Consider the following 12359-nt stretch of genomic DNA (forward strand, 5'->3'; position numbering starts at 1 on the left):
GGCCTCCACCTTCACGTCAGACCTTTTGTCCTTATCATGACCAACATCACTTTCAGTCTTGGGTCCCCAGCTTCTGCTAGCAGTCCATTTTTTTGTGAAAATGTCCATACCCAAGAGATCACTTCTACAAAAATACCACTTTTAAAGGAATAAGGCGGTGAAGTGTTGTACTTTTGACTTTCTAGCTCGCTCATATTGGTTGGGATACGTGTATATGTATTCTTCATGTATGTTCAACAATTCATAGAAAGCCTAGGGTTTATATCATCTTAATCACTCATATATTTCGGGAATACCTATAAAAATAATTTGTGTTCTACACAAATGGAAATGAATTCAGATTAAATGACTGTCCTAGTTTCTGACTTGAGGTTTGAACTTCATAACTGCATTGACGTTCTGAAAAAAAAAAAAAAAGAAGAATGAGACAACCATCTTACATTAATGTTATTTTTATGCATTTATAATTATTACTGTCTTTCCTGCTGAGCAAATCTTTCTCCTGTTTCTGATGCAGAACTTAAATGAACCATTTCCATCTAGATAATTGTTTCAGTGGGAAGAGAATCAAGGGCATATACACAACATTACATAAAACCAATGTTTGCTGGTTTGTTTTCTGTTGTTTTTAAAGTGGGTTCAAGTTCCATGCTGACTGTAATCATGGTATATATATGCGTTTTCTTTCCTTTTTCAGTTAGCATGTAGCATACAAATTAAAAAAAAAAAAAAGTGAAAAAAAAAAGCGTTCTAACAAAAGGTGTTTAGACCGGCCTTTGTGGGTATACAACAGATTCTAAAGTCAGTAGCTTTAGTAAGAAAGAAAACAATGTTATAAATTGTAATAGCAGTAATTTTTTTCATGATTGCTCTTCCATATATTCAAAACAGCCAGGAAAATTTTAAAGAAAATCATGGACAAGTAGCTACATTTAACACAAAATACCTTACATATTAGATGAAGTTATTATATACATAAATTACTGATCAAGCTACTCATATAGATATGTGAGAGGGACTACTTTATGGTTCCATGCTTCTTCTTCCTCTATGATCTCTCAATAAACAGATTAACTTCATCAACACACTGCTCAGTTTCAAAACAGAACATAATCTGTGGCATGAAATACTATACAATACTTATGAGTTTGGGGCATTCTTAGGATACTTACTAGAAAACAACGTTTTTTTTGCTAAATTTATGCAGGAACTCAAACACTTCTATATTTAGGTAAGTTCTCCACAGAGGCTATTTAACTTGTAAGCTAGTATGTTCCTAATGATACTCCAAAGAGCTGGATGATGTCGGGAATTTAGATTAAGTATGGGTAGACCTTAGACTCTGGAGAAGAGCTAATTAATGCAAATTCTTTAACTGTTTTCTGGAAGCACAATTTAAGAAAAATGTTGGCTTGTACAAGTACCTTGTACTACAGGAAAGTTGCTTGCAGCATGTGCTGACTGACCATCCACTAGGTAGAGATATGCCTAATGCAAGCCAATGGTAGAGCTTTTATAAACTGAATATGTCTATTTAAGCTGAAAGTACTATTTGGCATTTATATCCATTAGTCTATATCCATTCAGCCGGTAGCTCTTACTCTGGCTATCAGACAGGGTTACAGCATGGATGATTACATGGGTATTCGTTTTCAGTAGTAAATGGTCTTGATAGTTGAGCTGTAGTAGGAAAGCTCTCAGTGCAGCATATCATGAACATAGTAATGTGGATGCATCTTTGTATGCTTTCTGCTGTTTTAAAACAAAGTGGAAAATGATGGTTGGACCAGATGATCTTGAAGGTCTCTTCCAGCCTTAATGATTCTATGATTCTATGATTTTGTGTCCTTGCCAACAACTCAGCTTGTGATTTTGCACTCTCAATTTTGCAAGACACTTTATCGTTAAACGTTCAATTACAAAAATTCCACTTAAGATGGGAAGTCCCAATTTTTACCTTTAATCTTTTTTTCTGGAGAAAAAAAACAACAGTGGTAGAACAGTCTGACTGAACATCCGACCTAACACTTGCAGTAGAGGAAAGAGATTCATTCCAGATTCCTTGTCCTCTCCCATTGTCCAAGTATTTCACTTCTTTGGGAAGAAAAATTTGGAAAAAATGGCAGGACCAGAGGCTGGATAATGTGTAGCCTATAAATAAATACCCCAAAACATACACACTCATCTTTGCATGCATTCAATTGAATGGAATATTTTCTATAACATTAATTAATTTCAGAGTATTTTCAATAAGCAGGGAGGCTTATTTAATAAATAGAAATCTGTGACCCTATTAGAAGAAGGTAAACTTGCCTGTAAGTTTTTGTTTTGTTTTGTTGGGGGGAAAGGGGAGAATCTGAAGAACACTTGTATTCTAAAATAATGAAGTATCTATTTTCAGACTCCTAATGTGCATAAATGTTACTAAGATACTGATGAATTTTCATGACGCTTTGAAACAACATAATGATTTCAAAGATGAAGACAAATTTCCCATTACCGCTTAGTTCTGCTGTAATAACTCAGGCCACCTAGGCATTTTTATCTTGCTGAGTAACTCAAAAATAAAGGCATTGTTTGTAGATATCTAGACACATTCATAATGAAAAACACAAACAGCATCAAGATGCAAAATCCGTTTGTCAGCAGACTGCTTGAAGAACATGATTTCCCTCAATCTATCACTGACCATTTTTCATGCTAAATTTAAAACACCAACCAATCACATTTTAAGAAGATGCAGGGAAAAAAAAAAAGTGACCTTGATGGCAAGTTTCTTTTTTAGCACCTATGTTTGAAAGCTACTGACGACCACCTTTGTTTCTCGTATGCAGGGAATGGAACAGAAAACTTTCTTTTTCATCAACTGCATCACTGCATACAGGCTCGATTTGCCTCATTAAATACACGAAAATACATTAAAAACACTACAACATCTCATCTCATCTTATTAGTAAAGACTATCTTGTTCTCTCCGTGACAGCAGACCTTAGAATTTGGGAGAAGACTTAGCTCTAACCCTTCATGACCTTTAAATGATTCATCTTGCAACTTTATATTCTGTTAATATCTCTCATGGGAAAAAATAAAAATGAAACAGTAATTTTCTCTTTATGTACATTCAAGGGGAATATCCTTCTACAGTAACTGGAAATTGTAAGGCAATTTATATACAAACCTCAGTCCATTATCCTTAAAAATCCTGAGAGACATCTCCCACTTTTCATGTTCCAATTTCTTTCCTCAAATTCACTAAATCTCTTTTTGAAAGTGTTTTAGAATGTAATTAATCATAGAATCGTAGAATATCCTGAGTTGGAAGGGTCCCATAAGGATCATCAAGTCCAACTCCTGGCACCACACAGGTCTACCCAAAAATTCAGACCATGTGACTAAGCGCACAGTCCAAACGCTTCTTAAATTCAGACAGGCTTGGTGCAGTGACTGCTTCCCTGGGGAGCCTGTTCCAGTGTGCGACAACCCTCTCGGTGAAGAACCTCTTCCTGACGTCTAGCCTAAACCTCCCCTGCCTCAGCTTGACACCATTCCCACGGGTCCTATCACCGGTCACTAAAAAGAATAGATCGGCGCCTTCCCCTCCACTCCCCCTTGTGAGGAAGCTGTAGACCGTGACAAGGTCTCGCCTCAGCCTCCTCTTTTCCAGGCTGAACAGGCCAAGTGACCTCAGCCGCTCCTCATACTGTGTTGCAATGAACTTCTCCATCACCATAAGCTGTTCTTCAAGCAACTATGACTTTAGTGGAACAGCAGAAAAAAGGTTTTAAATTTTTTTGGTAGCTGGACATAAACCTACCATAAATGTTAAAGCAATGATAACACTTCATCACAGGCCATGTAACAGAACATGCTGGACTACAGGTATCCCCAACTCCTGTCCTGTGAGTGGGTAGGCGGGACTCAAGATGCTCAGAGAGAAGAAAAGGTCAAAATGCACTAAATGAAGCAACTGACAGAAGCTGGCTGATATTACCCACACTTTCCTTTATTACCACGATATTCTTTGTTTCAGCAACAATTTTGGATTATTATTTGTGTAATTCAAGGGATTTCTCCAGTAAACTCTGCAGTACTTGTCAACATCTCTTTTGTTAAATACACTCAATACCCAGTATCCAAATTTCTTCACTGACACCAGATGAAACACAGCAGGCTTCCCAAGAGCTCAGAAATGTTCTGAATGTATTCCTGCAGGTAGAAGAGATGACTGCATACTGTATTGTACCGGTTACTGCTACCACCATCACCTTCAGTGGAAGTTAATAAGACATTCTTGGGAACAATTTTGGCAGAACAACCAAGAACTAGCACAGCACCAAAACCAGAAAAAGTTCATCAAGGCCATGAATCCTTCCCAGTGTCTTTTAAGGGTCTCAGCATGGACAACAACATACATACGTTATATCAGGTGCTAGTGTCTATGCTGGTATCAATGTAAACCTCATTCATCAAGGTTGCTAAAAGAAAAGCCGGAGTTAAAAAAAAAAAAAAAAAAAGGAAAGATTCTTAGCACATATTCACGTTTTGCAAAGCCACTAGTATAGTAAAACAACTCAGTTTAACAGACTCACTGTATGCAAATAAATGCTAAATAGCTAACTTTTTTTCCTTCCTGTCTTCCGTTTCCTACTCACGCAGCATAACTAAGCATCTCTTAACACGATTCCCATTTTCTTTTCCTTGCTTTCTGCCTTTCAATCTTGCTACAGGCCCTCTTTCTATTACCTTAATCAACTCCTCTTTCAAATGTAATTCAAAAAGCCTAAAAATCCCATTTTTCCTTGCATTTCTCACTTAAGTGAGACAGAGGAAAGCAGAAATGAAAGAATTTAAACTAGAATTATGCACAGTGATTGGATTTAACTGAAATACCTGTCTCCAGCATTCACCTCTACACTGTCCACACAGAAGATAATCTCTTTGTGTTCTCCTAGCAGCATAAAAAGCATTTTGGAGATCATTAACTTCCATTACAGCCCTGCAAAAGCACTAGATATGAAAGAAAAGAAAGGACAGGAATAGATTTCAATTTGGTATTGATATCAAACACTAATGATACCTTAGCACTTTAAACAAATTACACCACAGTTTGTAATAACTTAGATGCAGGCTTCTAACGGAATTCGTTTCCAACATGATTGCTAGGACCATTGCTTGGCGTACAGAATGCAACACAATCACGAGAAACAGGTGTGGCATACATTTTGAGAAGTTTCCCCACCCATTTTTCAGCCACAAAACAGGACGTACTTTACTGATGTCATCATTCCTGAGAAACATTTAACCAACATGTTTTTAAAACAAGACTCTGCAACCTCTCCAAATTATATCAATAATTTTTTTTTCATACCACCTAATCTAATCCTTTTCACTGCAATTTAAGTATCTCACTGCTTTTCGTAACCAAAGTCAGTATATAGAACAGCCTATATGCATCCACAATGCAGCTGCATTTGTACATTCCAAACACAGTTATTTTCATTTTTTTGCTTGCCAAGGCCAAACATTTCTGACTCCCTTCATTACTCTGTACAAACCATGCCCTAGGCTTGTGATCTTTATTTTCTACTGAAACTTCTCCAGATGACCAGTATGATGTGCGCTACTGTGCTGGGTCTGCCTGGGACGGAGTTAACTTTCCCTGCAGCAGCCCACACAGTGCTGTGCTCTGCACTCGCAGCTAGAGCAGCACTGGTAGCACTCCAGTGTTGTGTCTATTGCTGCACAATACTGGCACCGCATCAGGACTCCCTCCAAGCCCCCAGGAGCCAGCAGACTGGGGGTGGGCAAGTGATGGGGAGGGGACAGCAGCAGGGCAGCTGACCTAAACCGACCAAAGGGATATTCCATACCTTGTGGTGTCACACTCAGCAATAAAAAGGGGGGCTCTCGTGGTGGAAGGGCCTGTCCTCCCAAACAGCCGTTACGCGTATTGAGGCCCTGCTTCCCAGGACGTGGCCATTTCCTCTCTCTCTGTGCTTCCGCGTGGCCTTTTGTTTGTTTGTTTTTTTGTTTGTTTTTTCCTTTCCCCTCTCCCTTTTCCCTTTAATTAAATCATCCTTATCTCAAACCTTGAGCTCTTTGTGTCTTATTTTCTCCCCCTTCCTCTTCGAGGAGGGGGAGTGAGACAGCGGCCGTGGTGGAACTCAGCTGACCACCCGCGTAAAACCACCACAGCTACACAAAATGGGGCAGGGTACTCTATACAAAACAGGTATTATCATGTATTTTGTAGACCGTAATTCTGTATTACATCCTGTGTGATGCAGGACTTTTCCACAGTGGCAGAAAACTGTTGATTCATGTGCAGCTTTTCATTCAGTACAACATCCAGATTCATTCTTAAGGAACAGCTGCATAAGCTATTTTTATTTTTCTCATTCTGTGTTGCTGCAGCTGTCTTTGCCCAAGTGGTACTTGCATGTGCCCACAGGGAGCCACCATTTACTTTTACTTCAAACATCTTCTCTAAGCTGTATCACTTTGAACCCCAAGCCCATCCTTCAACACGTCTGCAACACCTCGCAGTTTCACGTCACCAGCGAATGTAATTGGTAAACTCACGTGCTGCATCATCTAAGTCCTAAACTAAAACACCGACCAGTAAAAACCCAGTGAAAATTCTGCTCTATACCACTGTTACTTTGATAGTGAAACACTCTGAGAACAGAGCTTTGTAGTTCTCCTGGCAGGTCTGCAATCACACAGACACCATTTATTTTGGGGCACAGTCCCCCTTGTTTATAAGCTTTTGAGAACAGTATGAGAACCTATCAATAGGTTCACTAAAGTCAACTTATAAGACATCTACAGATCCTCCTCTATCCATGAGGTCTGTCATCCTATCAACGAAGGAAATTAAATTGCTTTTGACATAATTTGTTTTTGAGCCAGCTCTTACTCATCGTCCTGTCAGCTTCTCTCAGCTTTCAGACAGTACCATGATCATTTGTTTCAGTATTTTTAGAGAAGTTAAAGGTAATCTGACAGGGCCAACAAATCCCTTGTTCTTCCTTTCTTTGTTTTTTAAAGAGCAGCATTATATTTGCCATTCTCCACTCTGTCATCTTACCTGAACCCCATCATTTCCGAAAGGCACAGTACTGAGGTCACCTCAGGAACTGGCTGAAGCAAACCACAAGGAGTAGTTTGTCAACATTTCACAAAATCAAGTACTTGAACATGGTTCATCTTAAAAGAGGTGAAACATTGTTCTCTGGTTGCATCCCCCACTGAATGCAAGAGAAGGTTAAGGCATCTAACTAACAACCCTTAGAGGTTAGCCTTCTAAAGCTGAAGTTAGAAGACAAAAACACTAAACTCCATGTCCTGCTGCATTAATTCTTCATTAACTGTCTAGGTAGCCAAAGTCTGACATAACTACCATTTTGGATTCACTTTTTGATACAGCTTACAAAAAGCTTTATCTTCCTGATATTAGTTTGATAGTCTTCAAAAAATGAACAAACAACAAAATCCCCACTCCCACTCTGTGAAATTACTGATTCTTCCCCCCCTTAACGTAATTATTTTATCACATCTTTTCTTTATGTGTGCATGTAATTCCCTTATGGATGTAACAACATCCAGTTCTTACATCACGATACTTAACCGAGTTCTATTGCACAATACACCTCTCCTTTCCTTCATGGTTATCTTGCTGAGTGAAGCTACGAAATTCCATATTACTATCCCAATCAAGGGCAATATTCCTTCAAGTATATATGAATTAAACACATATATTTTTGGACATGTAACATCTCCTTGTTTATTTACTTGATATCCTGCGTTAAAATACCAATTCTCTGCTTTTCAGCAGTGTTCTTCTATCCTCCTCCATTCTCCATACTTAACATTCTAACAGTGAGAAATGTGAAGATTAATCTACCTCCTTTTGTTTTACCTCCCACCATTGCACAGCTTACTTTAGAACTCTCTCTTATTCTAAACATCCAGGGGAAAAAATATTGTAAATACACCCTTCTCCCTTTATGCAGAATTGCTCAGTTATTGTAAACACAGGAAAAAGCAAGGATAAAACCATGCCTTGAAATGCTTGGACTCACGATTTTTACATCTCTTTCTTCACAAATCCACCTACCACATCAGTCAGAATGTACAGTCCTCTCTTGTTCTTAATTTTGTTAATTTTCAATTACTTGATTCTTACATTTATGTCTTACTGTGAATAGACTGTCACTGTTTTGTAACTGATTTTCAGAGCATTGCACACCAACGACCTAGTATCTGTGATGCTTGCAGCTTTCTTTAGAAAGCAAGCTAGTTGAAACTAGCTTGGAACTGGAAAAAAAGATACTGCGAAATACTGCAGCAAATCAAAACAGCAGAAAGCCTCTTACCTTGTTTATCTGCTATGCATATACTTTTGTTCTAAAAGGAGATAAAACTAACACCAGCATAAAATTACTTACAGAGAATTAATCTCTAAATGTATCCATAAAAGCTGCACAACTTACGCAATCTTAGCACACACCGAGCATTTCCACTGCCCATCAGCTCCCACGACACGACACTTAGTGCAAACTCTAAGCTTGCAGGTTTGGCACAGGTCTCCTCTGTCAAAGATTAAGCCCAGGCTTTTCTGACAGCGAACGCAGACTCTGCTGTTATCCTGTTGACAGTGTCGGTTTCCACCTTTCCTTCTCACTTCCAGAAGCTCATTTTTCAATTTCCTAGAAGGAAGAAAATAAAGGGCTTGAATTTGGAGATACAACTGATTTTTGTATGTTATTATGATGAAACCTTTTGGAGATCAAGCAACATTTCCATCTTCCTGTGATTTGTATAAACTTTCTAACGGATTAAGATCTAGCACTATAAACTACAAGACACAAATAAGGACAATATAAGTGTGTTTTATATATTAACTGCATTTCTGACACATACATGGCAAAGAAGAATACATCTATCCCCAACCTCTCAGACATAAAGCCAAGAGGAAAATCTGCAGCCTTGTGGTTGGTGTGCAGACAGCTGAGCAGTTCTGGACCACTGGCAAACCATCTTTGCCTGTCCCTCATCAATAATTCAAGTCATGCTGAGCCCAGGTTGACTGCAGCTCAAAACTGGGACTATTCTGTGCTTCCACATTAGAAAAAGAAAATCTCTCCTGTAACTAGTGTGCATTTAATACTATGCCAGAGTAGAGTTAGCTAGGAAAACAAATGCAATTCTGCACTGGCCTCTCAAATCTTGAAACAAAACAAAAGCAAACACCTAAATAGATGTGGCATCACGGCATAACACCACTAATTTAAAAAAAAATGGAGAATATCAGTTTAAATAACGTAACCTGAGTGTTACCAGTTCCACCGCTGACCCTGAAGGATAAAGGTATCTGCATTTAAGACCTACTTTAAAGACTGCAATTTCAAGGTTGCATGAGTCAAGTCCTTAAGGGAAAAATAACCTTATGTGAGAAGTAACTACTACTACTACTACATTCCCAAAGAAAAAAAACAATAATAATAAAAAATCTAGGGACTCAAGCAGGACTCCGTCATAACCCAAACCTCTCACTAAGAGCTCCTTGTACCTTTGTTCCTGACCTCTACTCCAGAGCTTTCCCTCCCACACCAGAGCCTCAAGCTCTCATCCCTCACACCCCAACCCACAGAACCATCTAGGCTGGAGGCAATGTTGGAGGTCACATAGCTTAAACTGGTGCCCAGAGCAGGGCCAACCAGAACAGGTTGCTTAAGGCCTTGTTCAGTTGAACCTTGAATAACTCCAAGTAAAGAAAGCACACAATGTCTCTGGGCACCAGTCCCACAAACTGACCAACCTTATTCTTTTTTTAATGAAACAAACAAAAAGAGTGGAATAAAAAAGCTTCCATAATATCTAATCAGAATCTCCCATATTCCAGATTGTTCACAATGCTTCTTGTTCTTTTACTGTCGTGGAGAATAGAACAATTTTGTTCCACTACAGGCTTGAGAGCAGCAGCAGTTGAAGGCAGCCACCAGGTCTCCCCTTTGCCTTCTCTTAATGCTGAGCAAACCCATTTCCCTCAGCCTACAAGATGTAGAAGGGGCTCCAACCATCCTTATGGCCCTCCACTGAACACGCTCCAGGATGTCTGTGTTTCTCTTGTACCAAGGAGTGCCCAGCTGGAAACTCTATTCCAGATATGGTCTCACAAGTGCTCAGCAGAGGGGATAATCACTAGCCTCAACCGCTAACGTAAGCCCTGTATGCAGTCAAATTTGCTATGCCCTCTCAACATGCCTCAGCAGAAGCTCTGTCCACTCAACCCCCAGGCTCCTATTATCCTCTCAACTTTCTCAATAAACAACCTATAGTGCCCCTGCCCACTCCAGGCTCTGTCCTTACTTTCCCCCTGCCAAAACTTCTCCCACTCCAAGCTCCTGCACCTTTTCAAATCCTTTCCACGCTCCAATCTACCCCAGAACGTCCCCTTTTCCAGGGCCCCGGTTCAGCAGTGCTCAGTTCCCTCGGCTTTAGGCAGCTGGGTATTGCTGTCTCCCCATCCCATTCCTCCCCTGCACTTTCACGCACTGCCACCAGCCTCCGGGGCCCCTCTGCCATGAAGCACTGCGGCTAACTGGAGTCACCATCTCCACACATACCTCAAGAGAGATTCAAAACACCTGGTTACCAGTTTCACTTAAGGATCAGTGAAAAGATCAGGAAGGAAAAGACTCTGTGAGCACAAAACCAATAAAAGATTATGGGTTGGAGCCCCAGTGAAGGAGGCAGAGAACATTGTGCAGGTCACCAGGGGCTAAGCTTTGACAGCAGTAGGTTATTTGTGGCTACGTGGCCTTGTTACAGGGATGGCCGGCATTTTGCTTCCCACTGGGGTACCCAGGAACGAGAGCAGCTCTGCAGCCACCTGGTCTGGAGATGCTCAGCCTCAGACAGCTTTTGAAAAGGGCATGTCCCATCACTCCGGGTAGCAACTACAAACACTGGCAGGCATTTTCCTCTGCTGGTCTCTACTCAGAAGTGATTTCTTCTTCATGTAAGGTTCTGCTTTGGATTCTCCTTTTCCACATTCAATCCAGACAGACCTTCTCCCAGGCCACAGACTTCAAGAGTCTGTCCAGTCTGAGCTTTCTTGGTACCTTTCTAGCTGTTCTTGCAGTTCATTGATTGCATCTCACATCTATCTACCTCCTGCAGAGATACAGATAGCTATAGGTCCGTGTCCAATTTCTTCTAAGTACAACCAACAGCCACTACGGCATATTCAGTTTCACTCATCTCCCCCCCCCCCCCCCCAAAAAAAAAAAACTCCCTCTGCATCAATGCTGAGTTTACGTGGCAAGGTATTGGAAGCAAGGGACCATTTGAGCTAAAAAACAAACAAACAAACCACCAGTGGCTCACTGCATTTCAGGAACTCTGTGGACACCGATGTTATCTTTTTAGTACCTATCAGTGTGTCCTGCAGGCTGGATCCTAGCACATAACGTTAAAACAAAACCTTCACTGAACTCCTTCCATTCTGGCCTCCCTGCCTACCCTCCACCCCAGCTTTCAGGTCCCTCCTTAACAAGAAGCATCGCTGAGCACAACATATGTGTTTTAAGTAGTTACAATTTTAAATATGGAAATCTCTCTCTCCAAACCAATAAGCACTGATTTTTAAACAAGAGCTTTCTTTGAGAGCAACATGTTGAGAAAAACTTATCAATGTTTCAGTGTTTCTTTGACATTACAAAGGCATTGTTCCTATTATCCTGTTATTATTAATGGTGGTCACAACAGTAATTTCCTCTCTTCATATGATACAAAATCTTGAATCCTTATCAGATGCTGCTTGATCTACCAACACCATGAATTTTGAAAAGCGTGATTTGTTGGTTTTTGAATACAGGTCTACATTCAAGGACTATCAGGAAACCGAAATAAAATAAATCAATCCACAGCTTCCCTGCTCACTGTAACATATAAAATACAAACATTAAAAAGCAAGCAAACAAGGTGTGGACAGATATACCGAATCTGAACTTTGGGACTCCCTAAACCACTTGCTGAATTGAACTACTGATTGACTGTAACAAATATGTTTGTATCTTATGAAAATGAAGAACGAAAATGTCTTGAGGGCCAGAAAGATTAGAAGGAGGTAGGTGAGTCATCTGAAAAAAAAAAAATCCATCATCATAACAGCCACAGCGTAGTTGCACCAGCTTCGTAATACTGAACAGGGATAACGTGTGCGGCACGTAGCTGGCCTGACTTATCAATAGCCTTTATCTCCCCAGTATGGGAACCAGCTATATCGTAAACATTCAATTTCCTTTTGCCATTCCAACATTTGAGCACTCCTTATTTTTAAAGGAATCTCA

General features: G+C 40.0%; 1 protein-coding gene across 7 annotated transcripts in view; it reads right to left on the bottom strand.

Annotated features, from left to right (window-relative positions):
* Positions 1–12359, bottom strand: part of SYTL5 (synaptotagmin like 5) — a 91637-nt gene that overhangs the window by 42325 nt on the left and 36953 nt on the right. For all 7 annotated transcript variants that reach the window (XM_083808112.1, XM_083808109.1, XM_083808111.1 and 4 more), the window contains one exon: positions 8496–8711. In XM_083808112.1, the coding sequence (XP_083664238.1) occupies positions 8496–8711 (216 nt within the window). The remainder of the gene's footprint in view (positions 1–8495; positions 8712–12359) is intronic.

This window comes from Anser anser, assembly GCF_964211835.1.
Source record: "Anser anser genome assembly, chromosome: 1".
Classification (NCBI taxonomy): domain Eukaryota; kingdom Metazoa; phylum Chordata; class Aves; order Anseriformes; family Anatidae; genus Anser; species Anser anser.